We start from the raw sequence: 20554 nt of genomic DNA, 5'->3' as shown, positions 1-20554 counted from the left end.
TGCCTGGCAAAACACTCTTCAACGTCCAACTTAATAAGATGGCAACCACCTTGTTAGTGTCAGCTTCGACTGGAGCCAGTGGGGAGATTGGAGAGGCAGCTGCTTGTGGCGCCGAGGGCTCACGGGGGATACGGTGAAAGGATGCTCGGACCCACAGATAAATCCACATGATTGCATGGCTGCATGGTTGGAGCGGGGCCGTTTCCCAGGCGGCGGATGGGCAAGCATGTGACGTGGAGGGCTGAGGATGTGTGTTTGTTTCGCTTGAAGTGACCCTTGTACGTCAACACAGTGATTTTGCTGATTAGCGGCTGTTTTCCGCTTGAGGATGTTGATCAGCAAAATCAGTGGTCTGTGGCTGGATCGAAAATGTGCTGGTCCACCCCTGCTCCGCAGCTTAGCTTGCCTGACCGCGACAAAAATGTCAGTCAGCTCACCCAACGTTGGAGCTCGGGTTGTATAAGTGAGGTTTTACAACAATGTTCTTTTATTTTAGGAAGTATAAATTATATACAGTTTCTTTGCTTAGTTAATTCCTGTGTTAACAACATTCTTTCATAGTAATTTACAATATTTCACAATTTATTTATAATTTACAAATAACAACAAAAATGGTCAACTTTATGTATAGATGAGCTCCATTAAAAAAAACTAAATACTATATTGTGAGGTGATAAATTCCATTTTTCTTTTTTTTTTTGAACTTTTTATTTTTCAATTTTAACAACACAAACAGAACAGAACATTCCCTGACACAAGATTCATCTGACAATGTATCAAAACAAACACGATGCGATAAATTCCATTTTAATGAAACATTCTGCTGGAAAATACAGTGGAATGTAACAAAAATATCTTTAAATCCTATATCACCACCTTGCCTGGTGGTTTCTGGGCCTGGATTGGAGCTTTTTGTAGCCGGTTATGGTCCCGGACCTGAAAAACCCGGACTAGGACTCTTGTGAAGGTGGAGACTTGCTGTGGTCGTGAATTAGCATCAATTAAAAATGCCCCCCCAAAAAAAGATCCCAGCTTCAACGGAAAGTCACAACTATTGAACAGAAAGTGAAAAATGCCCCAAAAACTTGGCCTAAGATCAGAACATGATGATGTTCATAGTAGTATTTCATTCTCCATTTAGCTGACCACCCAAACACAACAAACTGTGTCTTCTCACGCCTTTTAATCAGAGACAGCATTAACTTCTGCTGCATTATCTTGTCTGTGGAATCAGACCAGCACAAGTCAGCCTTCACTGCCTTTGTTGTCAATGATCAATTGCTCCATTTTTCCTTTATCGGTCCACTTTTGATCAATACTGACCACTGCAGACCTGGAACCCCCCCCTGAAGTAGCTGCTGTTGAACTGACCCAGTCATCCAGGACACACTTGCAAAAGGGATTGTTAATCTCGATGTGTTTTTCCTGAATAAATAAAGGCTAATAAATCTAACCATCAGAGTTTGGTCCTTGTCAAACTCTGTTAAAGTTGAGTTTATTTTGTCTACGTTTCCTGCTTTTTGAATGAGTAACTTTGAGAACTAAAGGGTCACTTGATGTTTATTATATCTCACCCACTGCAGGTGCCGTAATAAAGAGATATCCAATACTACTCAATTCATGTGTTGTGGCTGATGAGTGTACGTGCTTAAATGTCTACATCAATTCCCCAGTAGACAGAACAGACATAGTTTCTTTTAACACTGCTATGAAAAAGCCGAGATAAAACCAATGACAAAATGCTGAGACTGCTTGTTCAATTTGAATCTTACCACCTCTTTCTGCTCATCTGTTCCATCAAAGACATGAACACTCCCCGACATTTTACAGCCGCACATTGCTCTGCCAATTTGTCCTAACCTCTGCATTAAATCCTGCCAAAGTCATTTAAAAATAGCATAACTGATAAGCAATAAACTAGCGTGAAAAAATGAGCACGGCGCACAGATGATCCTGAAAAACAACAACCTTGAGCAACGCAAATAATGTGTAGTGATGTAAGTGATCCGATGGCCGGATTCACTCCTCTGTGGAGAACCGTATTGGAATGTACAATAATGCGTCACCCAATCCTTTCCACCACACCACCGAACTGTCTTTCTTTTGTATTCTGTTTTGTTCAAGTTAATCAAATTACCGTTTGTATTCCTCACCCTATTTGAAAAGTTTCCTTTGTGTTGATTCACTGACATAAGTTCCTCTTTTGTAAAATGTGCTCCCGGTATGTTCACATAATGCAGCCACTCAATCATAGTCAAATCTTTTTTGGCAGACAAACACCAGATATGCAGTGTATACTTTTTTTGTATACATGTACAGACACTTTTTTATTTATTTTTTGCTGTAATCACTTGCCCTGCTGCTTTGGCTCTGTCTCCCTACTCTGTCTTTTTTTTTCTTCTTTTTTTTTTTTTACCACCTCTCACAAACTATTCCCTCTTTGTTCACACTGTTATTCATTGTTATGTTGTGTTCACTACAAAGGCTCGGAGCCAGACAATGGCCTTGTTATCTTGACTACTGTGGCCCGCTGAATGTGCAACAGTTGGTATTGGTGGAGGCTGCCTGGATACCCACAATTCAACACGCTCACAGCAGGTCATGCTGGCCGCATCAAGTGATCCAGACATTTGAACTGCAGTTTAGCCAATGCAGGCTTCAGTTTTGATGCTTCAGAGGTGGTTGTGTTTCGGAGAAATGGGCACATCCCATGTTTGCCTGGCCTTCAATAGTGACTGACGCGATCACTTGTGGCACCTCTGTTCCCCAGTTCCTCTCCTGCTTGTGCTCAGCGGCTCTCATCCCCTACCCAATGACATGAATAATTTGCAGCACTTTGCTCTTGAACGTGAGGTTCGCGGGGCAAACACTGTAGAGATTGACATTTTTTTGGCTCGTGCTGTAGAGTAATAGTTTGAACTGTTTTTCTTTTTGTTTTTGCAGGACACAGGCGGAGATGGCCCACACGTGTCGCGGAACGATAAACCTGGCCACGGCACACATCGACACAGAGGACGCCTGCAACATCGTACTGAGCAGCGGCGGCCGCACTTACCACCTGAAGGCCAGCACCGAGGTGGAGCGGCAGAGATGGGTCACGGCGCTGGAGCTGGCCAAAGCGAAAGCCATCCGCATGATGAATGATCAGTCGGGTAAGACGGGCTCCAGTAAGCATAAATGGAAAATTGGAGCCAGGTGCAGCATGTCGTCTTGTTGTGCGAGTGCAAACTGATGGAAGATATTAATAGTCACAATCTATTCGTGGATTTATGCGGTGATAAATTCAAGGTAAACAAACAAAAGTGTGTTTGCTATATTTATCTGGGATGAAAGGGGCATTTTTCAGAGAAGAAGTTTTTGTCAGGCCAGCCGATATTATCTAGATGGATTTGATTTTCCTGCAGCCCACCGGTCGTCGGCATCCTCCCATTTGATATTCAACACAGCCGTTTTCAGCTCCGGCTTTCCTTTTTTCATGTTATTCTCGTTCCGTTGTGAGCCAGGAGAGGGCAGCGCTGACTGCTCAGTCCAGTTTGGAAAACAAACCGGTATATGCTAATTGTGCTGTGAGAACTGAGCCTTCATTCAGCCTCCTCCTGACAGCAGAACGCTTTCTGTTCCAAGGGGACTCATTCTTGTGCGGCTGTGTTCGATGTCGTTGGTCAAAAGGCTGTGGGAAAAGCCTGGGAGGACCGTTTTTCTTCACGTTTCACCCTGGCATCCTCCCAGAGCCTCTCTGCCCTACTCTTTTACAGAAAGGATCTGTGGAGACGGGCTATATTTCCTCTGGCCTCCATTTGAAAGTCAAATCACTAAATATAGTCTGTTAAGAGGGGGGGGGGGGGGGGTATGCAAGTACTTGTAGTTTCATCACTTCCAGAAAGTATGTCAGTATATTTGTATTTTCAAAAGGTTAGACTATTGCACAACCTGATTATTTGGTGCATGTGTATGCACAATTATCTGATGGAGACCTGATCTCTGTGAAAGTTGTTGTTTTACTGCGTTTTTTTTGTTTTAAAAGTCCCATCACAGTATTCTAGAGTGTTACAAGAAAATTCCTTCATTCTGAACCAGTGATCAAATGTAGCACTTCAACATTTGACACAAGTACAAGCACAACATGTGCTTGTACTGATCGCTGAACGAAAGCAAAGTGTGTGTGTGTGTGTGTGTGTGTGTGTGTGTGTTTAAATGCAACGAGCTGCTTTAGCTCACTGAAAAAACATTAAAAGGTTATTGGCTGGTTAAAATGGTTTGTTTCCTGTTTGCCCGTATGGGGTTGGCGCAGAGGTTTGAAATGTGTGTCCAGCATGCTAAAGACTGTTGTCATTCCCTTTACAACTCTGATAAATGCAGCATTTTACTCACATTGGTTGGTTACTTAGCAGGCTTTTTTATTTCCCCCTCCAATCTTTTCTTTCTCAGAAAACCCTTAAAATAACACGAAAAAGCTCTAGAGGTTTAACAAACACACACACACTGAAAACAAAAGTAGTTGTGACACTTTTAGCTTGAGTTACCTTTATAATTGCTGAATCCAACAGTTCCCATAGTGCAACTCAGCAGCGTCTTTCCCTGCCTCCTAATTGCCAGCATCAGGTATTTTAAAAGTCAAACTGCTCCCTTCTCCTCCCTCATGAGCGCCAATAGACTTTTTAATTGCTGATGTCGCGTTCCTGAACTTAACAAATCAAGTGTGTCTGCTCTGCCGTCAGTTCCATTGTAAATTCCATCACACGGGTTCAGCAACTCTCAGTCTGAGCGTTTCCAATGATTCAATTCCTTATTTAAGACACGTGTCCTCGGTATTTGTTGAATTAGAGCTGCAACAGAATTAGACTTCCAAGTATAAAGCTTTGGCTAAATGCTTTTGAACTTAAAGAAAGAATACACATGTGTCTTTGTGTTTTTCCCTTTTCACAGCTAATCTATCTGTGGGAGGAGGATTTAACAGAACGTGTTAAAAGGGGACGCTGCGCTCTGTGAGCGTGTCTCCAGTAAATTAGATATCTACTAATACAGCTGCAACAAAGAGGAATGCTTTAATACCACAGTGCTTATCTAAATTGAATTTATAGGTGATTCTGCACTCGGGTCTCCAGGAGGGTCTTTGTGCGCCGTGTGAGTAGACAAATGTGGCTCCGTGGCAGGATGCATACATTCATTAACCTGCACTTCACTCTATCTGGAGAGAACACGTATTGATCCCCTGAGGAGAGCACAAAGTCAACCATGTGTATGTGAAGGATGTGCCAGTACACACAAGTTATAAATCAATATGTTTCACATCGTCGCCGTTTCTCTTCCATCTTGTCCTTTTTATGTTTTCAATGAAAACGTCACCTTCTTTCGAACAAAATCAAATCTTCAGTTGTAAAATTCCTGCCTCTCTTGTGATTCCACAGCCCATTTTTTATTTTATTTATTTTTTCTCTTTTTGGATTTATCACGTGTGTAACTGGACCAGAGTTGTGACAAAGTTACACATCTGGTGTTTACGGTCCGTTTCTATCGGCTTGAATCCACAGGCCCTCACGTGTAAGATATCCGTCCTCTCCAGAGTTTCTTGGTTGTCGTAAGGTTATGTGCGATTCATCGACTGGAGGCGAGTAAATTCACCAGGTGGCAGTGTTTCCTCTCGCTTCATTGTGATCTCTCTCTCCCAGCTGAGTTTTTTTTTTTTTTTTTTGCAGTCCATTTTACAGCCAGTAGAATCCACTGGGTACAGTGATACTTTACACAATTTCAATTCTGAAAACGTGAAAGGGTGTGAAATGGGATCTGAAGTGATTCTGAGAGAAAAAACAAAAACAAAAAACCTTGATCAATGCTGGACCCTGTTATCAAATGAGGGCTTTTCCATTCAGAGTTGAGCTGCTGGGTTTAAAAATTTTTTTTTTTGATCAGATATGTCTGGGAGAGGCGGAGAGAAGCTTCACCTTACATTGAATTTTGTGTCACGTATTTGTAACAGTAGTGCATTAACCTTTATCTGCATTTGATCTGACGGCTTGCTTGTAATATTTTCTGATATCCACTGATACACTGGCTGCAGTTTAGTTTCATCTCCTCCTTGTGCTTTTTCCTTTTATTCCCTTCTTTGCGTATCGAAGCCAATCAAAGGCAAGCGCTCTGTCCGTGGTCCTGAAATCTTGTGACTATCTAATTTGAGTAAGAAGAGACGCGTCTTTTGAGCACGATTCACTTCTCATTATTTTCCACTGCCCCCCTTTCCTCTTGGTCTCCATTGCCTTTCTGTTTTTGTTTTTTTCTTTGCCCCCTATACATTCTGTCCGACAGTCGTGCTTCCTCTCGTTTCCAGTCGTTCTCTCGCTCGCTGTCTGGTTTTCCTGTCCCCTCCCTCTTTTGCATTCTCCCTCTCTCTCTCCCCATCTCTCACTCTCCCTAGATAAGCCGTTTACTCTGCTTTTCTTTCAGCAGGGTATGGTCCAAGTGGAATGACCTTCTTTCTCCAACTCTCCTCTTTGCACTGGGTTTCTTTTTGCATAAAAAAAACCAACAACTACATTGATATTGTCCTTCACATTCTGGACAGAAAATAGGAACAAACAGGAAAAGGCACAGGCTCTTTTTGTTTTTGTAAGTACTCATCATCTTTTTTTTTGGATTTGTGTTGTGCACCTGAACGAGTGTGTGTGTGTGTGTGTGTGTTTGTGTACGCAAACGTGTATCCTGTCGGATTGTGACGCGTCTCCATGCATTATATGTCATACGTCTGTAGATTTGGAGGATTTGCTGTTGTCATCATTGGTATCTCCAATTTGACTCGCTATCTGAAGCTGAAACTATCGGGGTGATGAAAAGAAAAGAAAACACAAGAAGTTGATGATGTGACTTGTACAAAACAAACAAACCAGAGTCTGAAATGGCAAACGGACGAAATATTTCTGTTTCTTGTTTACAGTGAGTGGATTGCTCTCGGGAACACTTAAATGTATGCGATTAGCAAACATTGCAAATGAATCTTGGCCGAAATGTGGACAGTAACTACAGACTTCATGAAAAATGTAAAGAATCATTTAGTCGTTCACGAACAATTTGAAGTGATATTCATTATTTATGCACATTGATTTAACCTACTAAAGTGTTTTTATTTCTCCCACATGACTCTCACGATGAATATTCAGGACGACTGTACTAATCAGATTGCACGGACGGCATCTTCAGTAATTCTGTGACGTTATGTAATAGAGTTCTATATTTTGTAATTGATTAGCAGCTGTAGGAACCTGTGAAAGAATGTAATGGCATGACAGATGGTATGCTCATCGTCTTCATCAATTAGTTCTGCCGTGGCCACTGTATCGCAGCGCCTGTCCCTGTTTGTCTTGGATGTAAAAGCTGTGTTGCCGGCAGAGGTCCATTTGCAAGATCTGCTCAAGTCTTCGCTGACGACTGAAATGGAGATAAAGAGCTTTACAGACTCGCGTTCTGCACTGTAACATAACAAGCGTGGCTGAAGCCAGATCTCTTGACAAAGATCACACACACTGTGTCTGTCCGAGTAGTAAACCAGCCAAGAATGATTGTCACATAGCTCCTCCGGCTGCTTTTGTTTTTTTTGTTTTTTGTTTTCCCCCTTGGCATGTTTTTTAACATATTTGGTTTCCTTATCCTGTCGTGTGTCCCTGTCAATATTGAGCTTCGCTGTCTTTGCCGTGGACCTAGCCTTTCTGGACTCCCACTCCCTCCATGTCGCTGGCCATGCTGACACACTAATGTGAGGTTTACAAGCCACCTGCTGTTTCTTCCACCGCTCTGATGTTTTGATGTGTTAACCTCTGCCGGGGTTCTTCTCCATGTGCTGAATTATGAAGAAACAGAAACTAATCAGAAACCATTGGGTTTCCTCAGTCCAGTGTCCACATGCGAACGCCCACAGTTCTGATCGTTACGCCAAATAGTCTGGATTAGCATGTTGTATGTGCATGATCTCTGGAATTTGTAAGATTACGACTCTTTTTTCTTGATCCTTCATATAAACACTGTCTTTGCAAACGGCTTATGACACTGTCGGACAGTTGGTCCTAGATGAGGATGAGATGAAACAACTATTTCATGCAAACCTTTCAGGAATAAAGGTTTCCAAATTCCAAATTTTAAATCTAAATGTATTCCATTTACATTTCTAGATTTTACTTTGTGATAAATGTGTCATTTTATTCATGAGATACCCTCCAACAACCCAGAGTCTAGAAATGTTCTAATACAGTGTATCATTGAGTAGCTTTATAGAGGGTCTTTGACCCACTCCTCCTCTATCTGTCTCAAGCCTACAGTACTTTTTTTCTTTCATTTTATGAAACTACACCCTAAAAAAATGTTGGACTTTAGCATATTAAATTCTTAAATCAGAAGCTGACTGCTGTCTTGTTCAGCAATATCCTCATATGCTAATGTGCTAAAACAATAAAGAGAGCTTTGTTGGCCTAACGCACTATAGATCGTAAACAGTCGTGCACACGGAGTGCTTTGAGTTTTTTAAAGTAAGTCCTTTACTGTTAATTTGGGAGCCTTTGGACGTCATCGCCTGTTCCGGGGTTTCTAATCCTAAACACTAATAAATAAAGAGTACAGTTAACTTCTTTAAATTAATTAGTGTAATGGTTATTTCCACTTGTAGTTCTTTCAGCAAAAACATTGCCGTCTTTGTTTTCTCAATTCATTTCTCATGTATCTCACCAGTGAGTAATTGATGACGTGTTGTTTATGCTCTTCAGGAATCAAAGCTGCTGTTGTGGCTGCAGGTCTTGTCATGGATTTGAGAGGCTTTGTATTGGTTCAAGCACACTTTGATCATTGCCGGATTATATTGAATTAGAGGAGCGTTTGGAAATATGACTAGTCTGATTAAGCTGCTTGAGTAAGTAGCTTCATTCACTTAATGTAGTTTATAGTATGGAGATGGATTTGTTTTGAATTAATTTGAACATGCACAACAGCATATGTTGATAAATGTATTTTTTTTTTTTAAAGCTTTACATTGGTCTGACTTTCTGTCTCTATATTACCATGAGTGTTAAATGCACGATAATCCAATGAACACATTCTTATCAGCTCTGTGAGTCCACACAATCATTTGACAATGGAGGAGCTCTGTTTCAACTCTGTATTGTCAGAGAATCCACACAGTGTGACTGGTATTATTGTTGTGTCCTTGGTTTCCAGCGGGACTTTGTCTGCTCCGAGTGTGTGAACCGACCGGCTTCTGCATGGAGCCTGAATTCATTAATAACCTTTCATTGTGTCCCAGTCGGTGCTTACATTTTCTCTCCATCGTTGCCCTCTCCAGCTATTCTGCTTTATCAGCACCAAGGAGATTAGGAAATAGTGAATGCTGATCTGAGGGGGTCATTAAAATCTACATTTCTTAGATATTGTTTGAGGCAGTCAGTCCGGTCTACAGTACACTTCATTTTTGTCTCCTTTCTTATTCTGCTTCCGTGGTGAAGCTGCTCCTTTCAGCCTTCCAGGTGTAGCTCCTGTGGTATCCTTGCAGTCGTAGAGTCTCAACGGTACTTTGACTCTGGTGTAGGGTTTGGCGAGTTTGTGCGGCTGTTTAAAGGCCACCAACAACGGAAAACCTGGTGCTTTTGTTCTTCTGGAATTTGATGGCGGATGCAGTAACACAAACACTCCAATCATGCTGTAAATACCATAAAGGCGGCTTGGCAGGAGAAGCTTCAGTGGACACACCGGGGACCTGCATGCCTTTTGTTTAGCTCGACACCATTGCATATTAATGCTATTCTGCGTTGTGTGTGTTGCGTATGTTTTCAAACGGGTTTTGGAACTGGAGGTTCAGGAATCAACATATTAGTGATAAGTTTGTCTGAGTGATTGCAAATAATCTGTGGATGAGTGAAGCCATAAATGATGTGAAACTACTTTTTGTGGAATGATAACTTTCCTATTTGTAGTCACAAAATATTACTGAGCTCATTATTTCAGTGTTATGAGCTGCATTTCTACAATTTGATCTGTATGAGTGAATATATAAAAATAGGACTTGTAAAATTATTCTTCTGTTTCATTAATGTGTGTTCTGTTTGTTGGAAACAAAGGTTTAAGCACATTTCATGTAGTTATGCATGATTTCAGCCATTTTGATAGAAAAAATATAAAAAGTTCAAATCCCTGTGAATGAAAATTCAAAAGGTTTTTTCCTGATTCTTGAAATCAGCTGTTGAGGAAATTTAAATCTCCTTCATGCTCAGTCCTAATTAAATCTGTTGTGCAATCAAAATGCCTCTAAACTAACATCCAACCCTGACTGATGCTTTGCAGTAGATCAGGAGCTGAGGCAGTCACTGCGGCTGCTTACATTATGGTCACATGACACAAAACAGCGAAGGATATCTGTTAATATGGCTCTTAAGGGGGAAAAAAAAATCTGCTTCTTTTTTGTTTTGCAATTTGAAATTGCATGTGTACATTATGGCATACCTCTTGTTTGAGCAAAGTGCTTCCTATGTGTTTTATAAACATTTTATATGCAGTTTGTATTGAAGATCATGTTCCAACAAATAAAACAAACTCCTTCATCCTGAAATATCCTGATCATAGTGACACAGCTGGTGTGTGATCCTACACGGCATCAATTTCTCTGAAAAGGACTGGTGATCGCTATAAAGGCACATGTGTGTTGCATGCAGCTGGTTTTCCATCACAGCCGTCCCGTAATGAGGGACACATTACAACAATTGTCCATGCTGTTTCCATTAACACGGGAGGTTTGCTTTACAACACCACCGAAAAAATACGGGAAACAACAACCAGTTTGCTTGAGCTCATTTTAAGTGTATATGCATAACATCACACAGATTTCACAGAACTGACACTCTTCTTCTAATATGCAGTGGTTTAAAGTGCTAATTGTTCTGCAGCTCTGGAAATATGTGGTTCAGTTTAGTGCCTTTAAAAGATTATTTTCTAAATCCAGTACTGTGCAAATTGGGTAGGGAGCTGTTGTTTTTATTTCTGTAAGCTGCATAATCAATTGGCAGGAGAGGAACCTCCATTACGGCCCTTTGCCTTTATGGTGGCCTCACACTTGCACATAGTTTTTGAAGGAGATTTCACAGAGGTTCATAAAATTGGGGCTCTGTATGGGGGGGGTCTCTTCCAGGACCTCTTTGTTTGTTTTATGCTCTGTACTTTTTACAGCCTGGCTCTGTGTTTCAAGTTGTTTTTCACTGCTGCAGAATGAATTGGAGCTAATTGGACACCTTCCTGTTGGTATTATCTGTTGGATAAGAGGTATTAAATTACACCCGTCTACAATCGTAGCAAGGTCGACATACTTTTGAAAATCAGAGGTTGTTTGTCTGTTTTTGGGGACCTGAAAAAGCATTATGTAGTTTACTTTTTTGCTGAAATTGTAGAGTCCGGTCACCTCTTCTCATCTGACTAACTGATGATCTGTCACACATGATGACGGACGTCGGTCTGTGAGAAGCAGTTATTCAAAACCATAGAGGTTCTTACACAAGTTGGGTTTTTTTTCTTCATATCTTGATTTGCATATAAATGAGGGAACTTTTTTTTTTTTTTTTACACCATGGTACCTGTTAAATACACATTGTGAGATTTTAAAAGGCTCCTCACACAGACGCGTTTGAAGCGCCGACACTCGCAGGTGCTTCCTTGAGTTTGTGAGCGATGATTGTTTGCAGGTAGGACCGGATGAGGACTGGATGACTCATTACCCCAGCGTATTGAGAGTCCGCTGCAATTTCGCTGTGCTGCCTGTGCTGTCTTATGAAGTGTCTGTTTGCAATTACTAAATCATCAAGTTGATGCACAGTCCTCTTGCTTTGAGCCAGTGCGAGCGCACGCAGGAAGCAATTACTCTCAACTTTTACATTTGTGGTTAATTAAAGATCTTCTGCACTCCTTTGGAGAACTGGGTTATTATTGCTACAGGAGCGTGAGTGCATTAGGGGACCCTCCGTTTCAGGGTCATATTCTGTTTATTCTGACTATCTGCAGTCCATTTGACTGTTGCTTCTGCTCGCACACCACAATGTTTTAAAAGGTCTCAAATTCAAAATGGGGACCTCTGAAATGTCTTCAAAGTATTTTTTTTCCCCCTACACGATAAAACAAACCATTGGACTGGTTTTTAATGAGCTTTGTGTATTCAGGCTGTGGAGGCTGCAGTGTGCTGGTTAATGCTGTAAATTACCATAATGAGACTGTTACTTGTGCTTTTTTAAACAGCATCTCTCTCTTTAGTTTATCTTTCAGGCAGATTGACCTTCTACTGTCACTTTGCCACTTAAGAATAAAATAGGAAACTTTAGTTGAATTTCTGGTGAGCGATCACAGTGATTCTTTATTTCTAAGTCGAAAGCTTTTTGTTTGTTTTCAACTCGCATTCCATAAATTTTTTTTTTTTTTTTTTCCTAACCCTATTTCATTAAATAGCCAAAACCCGACTGAGAATCGGAGCCAATGAATTTGGCATGGATTTGAATTAAGTCATATGAAGAAATCAATGCAGGGAGAACACGAAAATTACACAGAAATAATCTAAACCAAAAAGTAAGCCTGTGTTTTTTTTTCATGCCAAGCACTGCACCACTGCCCCAAATCAATATTATATATGAAGGAATAAGAGTGCAGTACAAAGTTATGTATATTTAATGATTGTCTAACAATGTGTCGCAGTCAATACCAGCTTTAATTTAATTTAGTACGATTACCAAACTGTCAACTCCGTAAAACATTGAAATACCTTCATCTTGGGCTTCATTGCAGTTTGAAAATCTCTAAACTTTATAGAAAATGCAGCTGAAAAAGCTTTACAATAAGTGCGACTGGAAATAAAACTGTTTGAAGCCAGCAGCGAAGAAGATGACGTGTGATATGAGGCTGTGCTCACTTTGCATGGTTAAACTGGTGAAGAAAAGAAATGATGAAGGTCAAGTATGAAATTAATTGTGGGTTCATGCTTCGTTGCCCCCTCGAACATGCCCCGGGACTTTCAGGCGACGTATTTATTTACAGTCCAACAGTTTCTACCCTTCGTCAGCGTTTCTCTCACCTCATTACAGCCTGCAGCGGCTCTCCCCCGTTACCTGTTTCTGCTGTTATTGGATATTTCCATTGAATTGCTGCAAGTGAGATATTACAAGGCTTTGTGTGATTTTAGCTATGTTTTTGACCAAGGGATTGACTGCACAGCTCTTGTACTTCGTTTTAATTTCTGTTTTGCTTGAACCTGATTAATTAGTTATATAGTTGTATATATGGAGGTTGTCCATGATACCATAATTTCCGGACTATAAGCTACTACTTTTTTCACTCACTTTGAACCCTGCGGCTTCTAAAATTATTTAGCGAAATCTACGTATTTTTACGGGTTAACGAACTTAATGCCAGATTCTACTTCCGCATGTAGTTACATGCTGCTTCTCCAAAACTTGTCCTAAAAGTGATATTCCTTCTCTTCGTGACCTGGTCTTGTGCTGCTTGCCGTGGTCCGGAACTACCATGAGTGATGCATTCAGGTGCATCACGTAAACCCGCCTTGCTGGACTCCGTGGCTGAGAAATCTTGCTCTTCAGAATCACAATTGGCAAATAACCGATAAAATTCTTTACTGACATCGATATAACCCTGCAATTGTCTCTTTCTCTCTCTTTCTGTCCCTTTCTCTGTCTCTCTCTCTCTCTCTCCCTCTGTCTGGGCTTCTCCCCAGCATGCGGACAATGCACACAAAATGCTGTGTGCAGGAATTTCGGTGATGCCTGGCAGCGGGGCGGCCGCCTTGCTGTACAACGGCTTTGCAAACATTCACGTTGCTGCGTTGCTTTGCAAACATTGCACATTGCTGTGCAATGTTGCTTTGCAATGTTGCTTTGCGGTGTTTTGAGTGTAAAATACGTCCAAACAGCGATTGCCATGAAAATTCGGATAGCACAAAGCTGCAAACTGTGGCATGGATTTCCTGACACATTATTCTGTGTCTCATTGAGACCCGCCTCTGTTCAGGAAATCCATTCCACATTTTGCAGCCAGCGAGGCGGGGAAACACTTGCGTTTCCCAGCATATTGTAAAGCACAGACAAGGCTTCATGCATCGGGAATTTCCGATCTGTGAATTACGTTGATATTGGAACCCGATACTGGATCAGGTCGGCCCCATACCTAGCCCATATGTGTATTTTTTTTTTATTATTTTAAAATTTTGCCGGTGCAGCTTATATCCAGATGCGCTCAATAGTCCGGAAAATTGTATTAATTGAATATTGTCACACAGTTTTCCCAAACACAAAATGCTCTTTTAAAATGTTCTTTTAGTTAGCAATCATTGAACCCAATCTGACAACCTAACTGACTTTAAAACTAAAATAATACTGTTTTCAAATGGCAACATAACTATTGCATGTATGCATGTAATGAGACCATAGGAGCTTGTTCTGATTTTATGATCTGATTTATAATTTAAGATTTATGTATTTCCAAAAAGGGTTTTACTTGTTATCACAAATAAATCCTCACCTACACACAAGATAATTAACCATCTATCCTTCTATTAATTCTATAAATATTATGGAATCTTTCATGGCTTAATAGCTTTCTTTGGTGAAACGTTTTCCTAAATCTGTGCAGTAGTCGTGACGTAATCTTGCTAACAGACGTACAGACAAACAAAAATACGCCGATGATGTTATTTTTACGTCTTTGGCAGACGTAAAATCGAATTTAATGTGGTGAAAATCAATGTTGGTTTACATATTGCCGGGTCAACAACGGTAGATGGATAACGGTAACAAAATGTAATTCTGATTACATTCTGCAACAAATCCTTGATGTAACATGCGAGTAAGAAATTAGTCCAGGGAGCCAAGGTGACCTTGGTTTACAGTACAGTGTGGCACGCATGCGTGCTGGCGGTAGCGTTGAAATGACGACCTTCATGCGGTTTAGAGGTGAAGACCTGAGCTCTGCTGGGTTGATACTGAGACTTGCCGGAGGTCAGAAGTGAAGTTGCCCATCAGCAGCTGCAGATCATCACTATGAAAAGCTACCTGACCTTATGCCCATCTTCTAGTACACCACTCAGTTCATCTCAAATATTTTCATTCACAATGTCTCACCATGTTGGTGTTTTATTTTTATTTAAACAATAGTTGTTGTTGTTTTTTTTTAACCCCGTGCCATCTCTGCATTATGTTTTTCCTTAAATCGTTGTCTTTTGGCGACAAGGCGGGGAAGCAGTGCATTCTGGTCTTTGCTGTATAAATGACTGCTGGCTGCCGAATCCTATCTGCTCTCGACTCGACTCGCTCACTCCCGCCCTCCCCTTCTCTTTCACTCCGCACTGCACTGAGAGACGCATGTGGAGGAGAATTGTTAAATGTGTCGAGTTGTGTGGATGTGTGAACGCAGAGTGCTGGTGTGTTCCTGGAAGACAGGGAGGCATGCGGGAGGGCAGATAGGAATTAGAATTGGGGGACGCCGACGCTGCTCCCCCGGGCGTTGTGTGTTTGTACAGGATGTGTGTGAGAATGCAGGTATGTGTGTGCTCGCTGCAACGCTGAACGGGGAAGGTCGCTTCAACCCCCCCCCAGCTGGGATTATGTAGCGGCCCAGGCCGGCGCTGCGTCTCAGGGAGCGTGGAGTGGGATCAGGCCTGCGCAGAGTGGGATGAAGGGCCGGAGCTGCTGGGAGTCCGGGACGGTCCGCTCCCTCTGCAACTCGGGCTGCCTGAGTAAACTCAACCGGGGTCAGTACAGTCATGGCTGAAACTGCAGCACGGGAGCGTGGAGCTGTCGCGCTCCTCCATCTGTCCCAACGACAAACGCTTCCTCATCCTGCCATGTCCTTCTTGTCCATACGTCTGAGAGGTAGCCGTCATTCCTCCATCCGTCTCCCTCTTCCCTGGCATCTGTCCTCTTCCGCCATGGATGCTCACGTTTGTCCTTCGTCGCTACACCGCTTCGTGTGGGAAAAAAAGGAAAAGAAAAAGCGGTCTGTGCTCTTTGCTGCATGCATTCACCTTCCCTCTTTCCCCTCTTTCTCCCCGTGCTGCTCCTACTCAGACTCGCTCCCTCTCCTCTTTGCGCCTGCTCCACCTTGCATTTGCATATCGATGAGGCCGGCAGGCCTACGTGTCGTGTTGGCAAAGTGTATCTGCTCGCACATTATTAGAAGAGAGTTCAATGCACCATTAGGGGACAGTAATGGGGATCTGTTGTAAATCCCATGGTCCTAGCACCTGTTTGTTATCATGTAGGGGTGATGAGGAATATTTGCAAAGATTAATACAAACATTTTTTCAGCTTTCCACTGACCAGAAATACTATAGCGTGTAACCCGTTGACCATACAGAAAAGGATTCTACACAGAACAAATCAATATATCATTACTGGTTAATGACATCATATGATACGCTTTGCGTTGCATGTATGATTACGTTGTTACCGTTGCAGCTCCAGGGATATACGCGTGATCTACCGCGGTTTCTTTTCCTTTTCCGAGGAATGTTTTCACCCATCTCCGTTCATTTATCTTCACCCATGGCAGAGTTGAACAATGTGGAGTTGAACAGCTGTGCTCTTAAGCCGCGGGCTCTCACTCTCCTCACTTGTCTGTTTGTTCACTGAAGTGAAGTTGGCACAGGTAGTGCCAGTGTGTGTTGTTTTAACATTTACTCTAGTATTTGTTCTACACTCTTCTGCTCAAGCGCATGTTGCGATGGAACCGCAGGAACGTGAGTCCCAAACAAAGATCTTTTATCAGTCTCCGCATCGATCCAAAGGCAATAACCTGGAATCCTCTCAAGGCCGAGTTCTGTTGCTGAGTGGCTCCAGGGGTTGTGTCCGATCAGTTAAAAAAGTTCAGTGAAATGCCACGTACTGATGTCAAAAAGCACTTTCATCCTTTGTCGTCAAGACTTTGTGTTCTGGTCAGCGGAGGGTCGTTCTCGGCTTCTGCCCAGACCGTGGCTTTGTTGTTCTGAATTGTCTGCTGCTTGACCTTGTTCTTCTGAGTCTTCGAGATTTTAACAGATGGAAGCAATCCAACACTCACTCGATCCCTCTCAGCAAAGCACAATTGACCCTTCTTTTATTCACACAAAACCTTTCTTTTCAATTCTTTTGGCAAGGCCAGTAGTTCTTTTGTGATTCCAGTTACCTTCGAGGTACGACGAGGACTGGTGTTTCTACTCAGCCGGTCCTTTTGCAAGAGGATAGTAATGACCACAGCAATGGTTTGCAGTATTTTCTTAGTTGAATACAATTCAGTTGCGCCTGTTGAAATTCAACTGAACGGCTGTGATATACGTATATTATACAGACACACAACTCTTTTTCCTCTTTCCCATATAGTTTTTGAGATGAACTATATATAAACCGAGCATACATAACAAGCATATGACATCGGACCCTATATAAATGAAGTCCTGTTTGTGGCACAGAGCACATGCAGTCGTTCAACGTGAATTTCTCAGAGGTTGTTCACACAGTTAAGCTCGTAGCCCGGGGCAAGTCGAAACCACACACTAAATTGGAGAGCTCAGTGTTGCAACCAGACACGCTGTTGAGGAAGGCAACAAATAAGGCGGCCTGAATAATGAGACACTTTCGATTGTCCCAACTTAGCATGGCGGAGAGAGAAGCACACACATGCCAAACGCATCACATCTTGCCGACAGCCATTTTCACTGGCTTGAAAGCTGCTCTCCGGTTTCATGCTGGAATCGGGGTTTGTGAGCTAATAAGGCAGCAAAAGACAATTCTAATGAGGAAAGTGCATTTATTTCTCAATATAACTATCATGTTATATGCTTCCAAATGAAATAGTAAAGCATAAAGATAATTCACCAAGTGTCTTAAATTATAATTTAGAAAAAAAAAAGAAAACAAACACAGCATCCTGTTGAGTTCTTCTGGTGAAAATAAATAATCAGATAACAAATAAAGTTATCTGATTATTTATAAAGCCTGGACTCGTATCTGTTTTAATTTGCTATATCAGTCGTCCAGCGCGAGGGCCTGCCTTTGTCCTCTCTGACAATGAAGTGTTTTCTTGTGCAGTGGAAATTTCTAGGTACGCCGACAACAGCGTGATGGGCAGACTTATTATGAGTGGCTTTCTTCATGTGTAAAACTTCTCCTGAAGCTTCGCCACCACGTCAGATTCTACATATACTTGTCAGTCGCTTCTTATTCAAGTGTGCTTCTGGCTCTGCTTTGAGGCTTTTATATCTGCAGGAGGAGAAAACAAAAGGTTTCCTCCTCCTGGAGATATAAAAACACAGCCTGTGCACAGACTCAATGCATTTTCTCAAGAGGGGTCAGAGCGCAGGGTCCGGTGCAGAGTGTGTCTGCCTCTGCTGTCATCATTTAAGAATGATCAGATATTAACGCACATAACTTGGGAGTACTTATGCAATGCCTCCTCGGCTTCTCTGCAACAATCACCTCTATGGCTCCTTTTTCTTGCAGCACCGGCAGCAGCACAGGTATTGTGATGGATCACAGTTTCGGTGTGCTCGAGAGTGACCCTGACCTCAGTGACCCCTTTCTGAACTGTAACAACACTAATTCAACAGTGAGCACTTATCAATAGTCTGAGCTGTCAATAGGAGGTCTTCATGGTTGTTGAGCTGTTGAAAGTCACTCGCCTTTGTTGTCATTTCAGTGATGAAAGAGACGAGGCTGATGGGAAAGGATTTGATTCATTCATTATAGCAAAAATCCACATTTAATAATGTTTTAAGATAAAGTTGTATTATTGATAGACAACTATTGTCTTGTAAAGACAAACTGTATGTTGTTTTGTTGATTTAATCTCATTATTATATGGTGAATGTCTCTCAGGAGGACCCGTACTTGGCGAGAGTCACATTTTCTTTTAAGATGCAAGTCTTTGGAGTGTAGTGCCAGATCATTTTGGTAATTACTTGAGTGAAATACTTGTAGTATGAATGTAGATATTTTTTTTTTCTGCTTTCCCCTAATGAATTTGTAAATTACCCCCAAAAACAAACAATTTGTTTTGTATTGACGTCCGTTAATGATCCACTATAATGTAGGCCAGCATATTTCTGCTACTTGTGATGTACATGTTTTCTGCAATTAGTTGGGGGGGGGGGGGGTGTAAATACCTTGGTAACCAAAAAGGCTGGAAAACATTGACATATTGGATATTGGGAGGAGAAATCCATTCTACTGCATCCATATGGTGAGCCGTACCACTAATAATCAGCGCTCATTCTGTGGGGGGTGTTAGCCTCGGCATTCATTTGATCATCATTTAGTTCCTATAATAAGGCAACTGTCATCTTGTTCTCTGCATCCATGCTATTAAAAAAATTTGAAATTAGAGATTTGGGTTATCAGTATTGTGATTGTCTTTCGGAATAACTTTTTGTGAGTACAGATCAGATAAATCAGTGTAAAACTGTTCACTGTCTCCCGTCCAAGAAGACAAACGCAGGTCTGCACAGCGGTGATTTGTTTATTTTTTTAAAATGTTTAATTACTGGCACAATATCCTGTAAGCTCAGACACAGTGACCAGACCCATGTAGCTGAGCTGTGTTTGTGTTCTGAGGCTGCAGTTTAATTTATGTTAATAACCACTTGACTGTCTCAGGTATGCTGTAAGACTGAGCCATTTTATTTTAACAGGTTTAATGCACCATCTGGGATTTTTTTATTTTTTATTTTTAAGTAATTCAGGATACTAGTATATAAAAAAGAATCAGGCTGCGAACTGATTTATTTTCAACCCATGCAGTTTGTTAAACATGACTGGTTTAAACTCAGCGCCGAGCCACTGCTGCTCGTCTCTTTTGTCGTTTGCTGCTTTCCCGACTGTTCGATTGGGACAACACCGCCTGAGCTGCGCTGCAGAGCTTTGGGGACAGTGATGAGTTGCACTGCACAGTTTTCTCATTTGCTTGCGGAGAGCCAAGTGCCGTGTTACTGCGTTTAACCTGCTGCCTCCTCGGTCTGTGTCCACGTGATGTATCTCCGGGGAGGGCCGGAGCCAGTTGGCAATTACTGGCCGGGATTACAGTCCCTTCCAGTGGGACGCATCCGTGCTGCTCCTTATCCACTTTGTACCGTCTTCTGTTTCACATACACTTCTTGTACCGTCAGCTCCTTTTGGGCACTCAATCGAAATTGTCGTCACGCTGGTTTTGACTGCCTGTGCTGAAGAAAAGAAATATTCTTTGCTGGAAATATAATCTTCAGCTTAGATGTGACAGCCGTCCCTGACAGAAGCCTGAATGTTGCTAATCATTAGGTATCATTGTTAGGTATCAGGTATCATTGAATGAAAAGCCAATTACTACATCATTTTTTTTGTGCACAGATTCAAAAGCATTCAAGAAAATAAAGAAATACCTGTCATTTTCCTTGATTTGCTCAGGTGTACATTTGGTTCTTAAATCACCGTTTAATCCTGTGCCGGGTCACAGGGTGTTGGTGCCAATCCCAGTTTATGATGGATGAGGGCAGGTGAAACCTGGATCGGTCGCCAGTCCACCACAGGGCAAGAAACAA

General features: G+C 41.8%; 1 protein-coding gene across 2 annotated transcripts in view; it reads left to right on the top strand.

Moving 5' to 3' along the window:
* osbp2b (oxysterol binding protein 2b) overlaps positions 1-20554 on the top strand; it is a 52978-nt gene that overhangs the window by 5620 nt on the left and 26804 nt on the right. For both annotated transcript variants that reach the window (XM_080499763.1, XM_080499762.1), the window contains exon 2: positions 2944-3152. In XM_080499763.1, the coding sequence (XP_080355889.1) occupies positions 2944-3152 (209 nt within the window). The remainder of the gene's footprint in view (positions 1-2943; positions 3153-20554) is intronic.

This window comes from Blennius ocellaris, assembly GCF_963422515.1.
Source record: "Blennius ocellaris genome assembly, chromosome: 7".
In the NCBI taxonomy this organism is placed as follows: domain Eukaryota; kingdom Metazoa; phylum Chordata; class Actinopteri; order Blenniiformes; family Blenniidae; genus Blennius; species Blennius ocellaris.
This window is presented reverse-complemented; position numbering and strand designations above follow the sequence as displayed.